The sequence below is a fragment of the Rhipicephalus sanguineus genome, chromosome 3, assembly GCF_013339695.2.
Source record: "Rhipicephalus sanguineus isolate Rsan-2018 chromosome 3, BIME_Rsan_1.4, whole genome shotgun sequence".
Taxonomy (NCBI): Eukaryota; Metazoa; Arthropoda; class Arachnida; order Ixodida; family Ixodidae; genus Rhipicephalus; species Rhipicephalus sanguineus.
The window spans coordinates 105,696,562-105,702,263 of NC_051178.1; the positions used below are offsets into that span (position 1 = coordinate 105,696,562).

The 5,702-nt window shown below is 45.3% G+C and overlaps 1 protein-coding gene across 1 annotated transcript; it reads right to left on the reverse strand.

The window, feature by feature from the left end:
* Nucleotides 1–1,258: 1,258 nt before the first annotated feature.
* On the reverse strand, nt 1,259–3,718 carry LOC119385731 (lactosylceramide 4-alpha-galactosyltransferase-like). The gene is made up of 3 exons (XM_037653120.1): nt 3,659–3,718; nt 3,527–3,554; nt 1,259–2,532 (listed from the first exon to the last, which is right to left on the reverse strand). The coding sequence occupies exons 1-3, from the start codon at nt 3,716–3,718 to the stop codon at nt 1,772–1,774; spliced, it is 849 nt and encodes a 282-aa protein (XP_037509048.1). The 3' UTR covers nt 1,259–1,771.
* Nucleotides 3,719–5,702: the final 1,984 nt, after the last annotated feature.

Sequence of the window (5,702 nt, forward strand, 5' to 3'; positions counted from 1 at the left end):
AAGGGCGTGTTCGTCGCCGAGCGCAAGCTGTTACGTCCCTAAAAGATGCACGTGTCTCGGGGTTCGTTCTTCATCGAACGCAAACTTTTCCAGGAGTTCGAGATACACACGCTCTCTTCCGAATCAACTGCCACAGATGGACCGGTCAACTCTGTTTTCTACCAAACTATCCAATAAAAGAAGAGACGCTTCCGAAGTGCCCTCACCGTCACAAACGTACGCTGTCATGTGCATGCTATATTTTATATTGTGAATGACTTTCTTCAAGTGTACGGGTATCGGCATGCTTCGAGAATCATCGTCGACTACTTTTGCTGCATGTTTTTTTTTAGCTACGACACAAGCCAAATCAGTAATTAGCAGGTGATATCAGTAATCCCGTATCCAAAAACATCCACAAATTAGTCTTGGCTACGTCCTGACTACAGAGTGAGGATCGCACATTCATTATCTTTCTGAAACTTTTTAATTATTTTTGCGCAAAGTGTCCGTGCACTTCAGTGACCTAGAATAGTAGACTGGGCGTGTTGGTTCAGCATATTTGAAGTGTAAGGTGCGACAACAACAACGGAGAAAAGGGAGATCGCACACACACGGAGCGCCCGTGTGTGTGTGTGCTCTCCCTTTCATTCATTGTCGTCGTCGTCCGCCTTACACTTCAATATCAGTGACTAGTTATGGTAATCTGCTACATAAAGCTGAGAATGCCGCACCATAAAATGTAATCCCGTATGATATCATCGGCGGCATAGAAATGGGCAAAGTAGGCTGGGAAAACTTCTTGAGCCTTCTTGAATGACCTACAATGGCGTTCACAGTGGGGCGTTCACAATGGGGGGTTCACAGCGGCGCGCGCGTGCTGTGTGCGCAAGCCCAGGCTCTCGATATCGCCTTTCGGTAGAGAGAGATCTTCCACCCACCAGTCCTTCAACTTGCAGCCGCGGTCTTGAAAGGTCTCAACATGTACCTTCCTGTGTGTCCACATATTCGCACGAAACAAGTGTACTTGACGTCTCTTCAATGATGCACCGTAGAAGCTTGCTCATTTTGGTCGACAGAAGTGCCTGTCGTGTCGTACCTGCTCTTCATGTGGTGTCGTGATGCCGTGTCAAGATGCCTATGCTCGCGAAGACTTGTACTCACTATATATATATATATATATATATATATATATATATTCAGTAACCTTCAGTAAGTGCGACAAGAGAAGAGCGGAAACGTTTATTCGACCGCTCAAAAACACGTGTTTGCGCGCACGAGACGCCACTTCCTCGAGTGTGGTGACGGAGGAGGTGTATACGACATGGCCCTTCCTGACAAAAAAGAAAAAAAAAACCTAAAAAGTGGAGCGAGAAACGCCAGTTCTTGATATTCCTCGCGTGTTGTCTTCGTTCGCTCATAGCTGCTTCCGAAACAAAGCACTCAAGCACCGTAAGGCGCCTGTCACGCACTCAAATGGCTGGCTTTGCACGGAGATCAGAGTGTTCTGCGCGAAATGCCGTTTCACTTCTCCTGACATCGTCCTTAGCTTTAGATACCCCTCTTCTAGAATACTGCGACAAAGACAATTCGCTGTCAAAAATAGTTTTAGATTTCGTTTTTTTTTACGAGTTACGTCACTCAACCTACCATCATAGGGGCCGCCAGACAGTGGCGGGTCGTCGGCTGCAGCCCTCTTAGCTCATAGTTAAATCCAACCATGACGAGGAATCTAATGCAGCGATGGATTTGGCATATTCCTGGTACAGTAGCTTTGCCGAACAGGATGTATTCAAAAGTCACCCTCATACAGTGCTTCTAGGTAAACTCGCGGGCAGTGAGTTCGAGCGAGAACGTCCATAGCAGAACCTGATCCGGGCACCACTCGTCTCGTTTCACTAAGGCTGTTCCAAAAGTGCACACCATAGCTAGTGTTTATCGCACTCAGCACCACTGGCGCCATTTCAGGGTTAAATAAGTGCTCCCACTCTTGCCATGGAACAACGAAGAACGCTGACTCATTTATGAATTTTAGTTGACGAGAAAATTTCTTGTCTGAAGGAAGCATAGACATCAATCCAGGACCACACGTGATCCGCCATTCGGGATTGTAGGAACTTGCGCACTTATTAATTAGCTCTTCGAGGACGGCATGTCGTTTGTCGAAGAATAGTATACCATTCGCTAGAACAAAGCTGTCGTTTCCGCCCTGGTAGACTACGCTATTGGTTATTCCCTTCAGTGACTTCATTACAATCACGTCGCTGTCCAGATAGACACCGCCGCGTCTCCAAAGCAGGACGTAACGGAGAAAGTCACTCAGATGTGCTGCAGCATGCGGGCTCCGGTGTAGTGCTCCCCCTTTCGCTTGCAACGGTGCCAACGGAGTGTCCAGGAGTTCTGCTCTAGCATCCAGACCCGCGGATCGGAAATTCGGTAGGCTTGAAAGTAAGCGAAGAAATTTACAGTCAGACGAACTGATATTTCCAGTAGAAAGAAGATGCACGAGGTAGTCGCTGTTGTACCGGCAAGCGGACTCGATGCTACAGGCTTCTCTTGAGTTAAGTTGCTTTTTATAGGATGTTTCGAGGAACCATATATGGTGTTCGCAGCTGGTCACTGATTCTGCAAAGATAATAAAAAGAAAGCCAAAGAGAAAAGTCACTGTGGTTGCTCTTATTCGTTTGCAAAGAAAAGCAGGCATTAGCGATTGTGTCCACAAAAGCTTCGCCCCTCCACTTATCTTCAGTGTACAGCCAGTAATCGAAAAAGCATGGAAACTTCTTGCTCTACAGGAGCATGCTTCTGATTTTATTCCTAGTAACGGTAGATCGAATGTTTAAGTATTTCAATGCATGTAGTGTTCTAAAGACCACGGACGGTTCTTGGGCTGCTGTACTCAAGGCTCGGGATTTTCCACGATGTCATTTTAGGAGGTGATCTAATAATTTTAACTTTCTTACGTTATATAGCGTCGAAGTAAGGTTAAGAAAGAGCGTTATAGCACTGTTATAGAAATGAATGAAAGTCACTGCTGTCTGTGCTTGAGACATCGCTGTACTTTGTAAGGACAGGCCTGGGACCGAAAGTAGAGATGTCAGAGGTGATTCCGACACAGAAGTAAGAATACCGAATCATATCTGAAAGAATGGTTCAGTAAAACTTGCTGCTGGGCGAGTTGGTTCATACTTGCAAGGAAAAAAATGGATGCGCACAAACTATAGAAAAGGACGCAGAAGACACGGACCTGTCTGCATCCTTGCGCAGGTCAGCGTGTCTTGCGCTCGTCCGTGTCTTCTGCGTCCTTGTCTATAGTTTGCGCGCATCCGTTTTTCCTTGCAAGTCTGAAAGAATGGATGAACTGAACCAAATGTATTGTACCCTGGTTCGATTCACGTCTCTTTAAACAGTCGCAGCGGGATATTGAAAGCTTAGCGCGCAACTAAAATATCTGGCTGTCCCGCCGGATTTGTAGGAGTGCACATTGCTGTAGAGAATGTGTAACCAATCTCAGGCATTTTGCACATTTCCGTTCTCGATAATGTACGCTTCAGTGTTAATTTTAAACGTTCGATCTATTTTTTCTAACCGAAATAAACTTACGTAATGCAAGTACTTCGCCGTTTTTAGGGTTGCAATTCAGCGCTGTCAAAGAATATTGTTCCTTTTACTTGCTCACCAACTTACATGTCTGTCTTCTGATCAGTGTGTTGAAGTGGGTAACCTTGAAAGTGGCCATCGTGCCTTGGGGCTTGAATTGGCGCGCCTTTATGTTGTACATAGAAGGCCCATTTTGTGTTTTTGGAAAGGCCTCCTCTATGAGCGAGGACACCCTTGCAGGTCTGTCTCGTAAACGCTATCGCAAAATTAGTTGTTTTCGACGTATTTTCCATTGTTCACAGTGCCAGGAATATTGCTGAAGCTTGTTTTTTACATTCGTTTCTGACATTCAGTTTCCGAACGTGTTGTTTACTATATATGTCACGGGAAAAACTCAAATAAGTACGCCTTCTAATCTACGTTTCACCGACCATTTTATATTGGGTTACTGGAGATGACGTAATTTTGGGTAAAAGATGGCGATTTCTTCATGATCCAATAGAATCTCTTATGAAGGGAGTTTCCAAACACTACTTTTTCTACCTAGGTAGGAAAGGTATCTATATACACTTCGCTTATTTCTCTCTCTGGTGTAAAAGAAATTACATCATACAACTTTATCAGCTTCAATGCTAGCATTTCAATGTAGCATGTTTTCTACAGCTATGAAATATCGTGCACATCATGATGTCCTACGATAGCTAATGCCCTGTTAAAGCGGTGTTGTCCTTTTACAAATGTTCATCCTAAATCAGCGCTCGCTAGTAAATATAGCAGCCATTTTCCGCTTTGATCTGTCAGAAATGGAAAATCTCCATCCACCCGCATGTAACTCAGAAGGAATAAGGCAACTCAGCCATTTTTCTTTCCGAGTGATCCTTGCCAGTTTTTTTAAACATGGTGTCCAGCTTAGCACAGCCAGAGCTTAAAAATATACCGAATAAATGAAGCTGGGAAAAACTTCCAGTGAGTGAGAAAGCTATAGATTAGTTTCCAATACGTCGGACATGCCAAGTTCATTGTTGCCTGGATATGAATGCATGGTCATCGTTGTCGCCTGTACGAAGTGAAGTGTCGCGCTTCTAGCATGCGTACAAAGGTCCTATTACCGACACAGAGGTGAGAAGGGAGCGTTGCACATTGGGATAGAAAGAACAAAAAAAGCGAGAAATAAATAAACAAAAGGAGTACGTCACGCACGCAGACGCAAAGCTTCCCTTGACCCCAATTTCCCGATAGGGCAAGGGTTCCCGTTTTCTTTTCCTGTGCAGCACTTTTGACTAAAACCTCAGACGTAGACTGCAGTACTACCGAAGGGTGGTGGTGTGGTTATTATCGCACCCTCTGAATATTGACGAGAACAGATTCCGCATCCGCTTGGTACGTGATAAGCTACTGCTCTATTTAACACGTTCGTTGCTCGGCGCATTCTCCTCGCTTACCGTCAGTTATTGTAGCGGTGATCGTGTGTAAGCGCACATATTTTAGCAATAAGACCGCGCCCAAACAGCCCAGGCCACTCGCTAAATTTAATGTGAATGCGGATTTCTTTGTTGCTTGTCACCCTTATAGAAATGGAACGAGGCCACACATCCTCTAGTTTTATCTCAAGCTCATGGCAAAGTATTTCGTACATTTTGTTTTTATTGGGCTTTCGGGCGGCCTAGACAGTCCACGCCAGGCCGTAAAATTGATGCGAAGAAGTTAGCGGCTGGCGGAAGAACATTTGCGCTGTTCTTCCTCTCCCGAAGGCTGATTACGCGGTGTATAGTCAGTTTAGTACTGGGCATGAGTAAGTACATGATGACGTCAGCAAGGCATCGGCATCTTGACTGCGAGAGGCAATACAGTGCACGATAACACGAGAAACAGCGCGAACCACAGGGCAACAGGACAGAGACGGAACAAGCGCTGTAAACCAGGCGCTGTCCCGTGGTCCTGTTTCTCGTTTTCTGTGCACATGTACCAATCGACCCAAAGAGGGCACGAAAACGCATTCGGAGGGCCATTCGTTATTACATCTCGCTAATGAATGATGGCTCTGCTGCTATAAAGTGAAGCCGCACTTTCGCTTCCATTAAAATGCACCTTGTGGTTAAAGCGCCAAAACATACCTTTCCTCA

Excerpts from the sequence above, each read along its gene's own strand:
- LOC119385731 (XM_037653120.1), bottom strand. The coding sequence starts at position 3,718 with ATGGCCACTTTCAAGGTTACCCACTTCAACACACTGATCAGAAGACAG. Across the intron at positions 3,555-3,658 it reads GAAGACAGACATGTAAGTTG|ATCGAACGTTTAAAATTAAC; the intron begins GTGAGCAAGTAA and ends TAGAAAAAATAG. Across the intron at positions 2,533-3,526 it reads TTTAAAATTAACACTGAAGC|AAGCCTGTAGCATCGAGTCC; the intron begins GTACATTATCGA and ends TTAACTCAAGAG.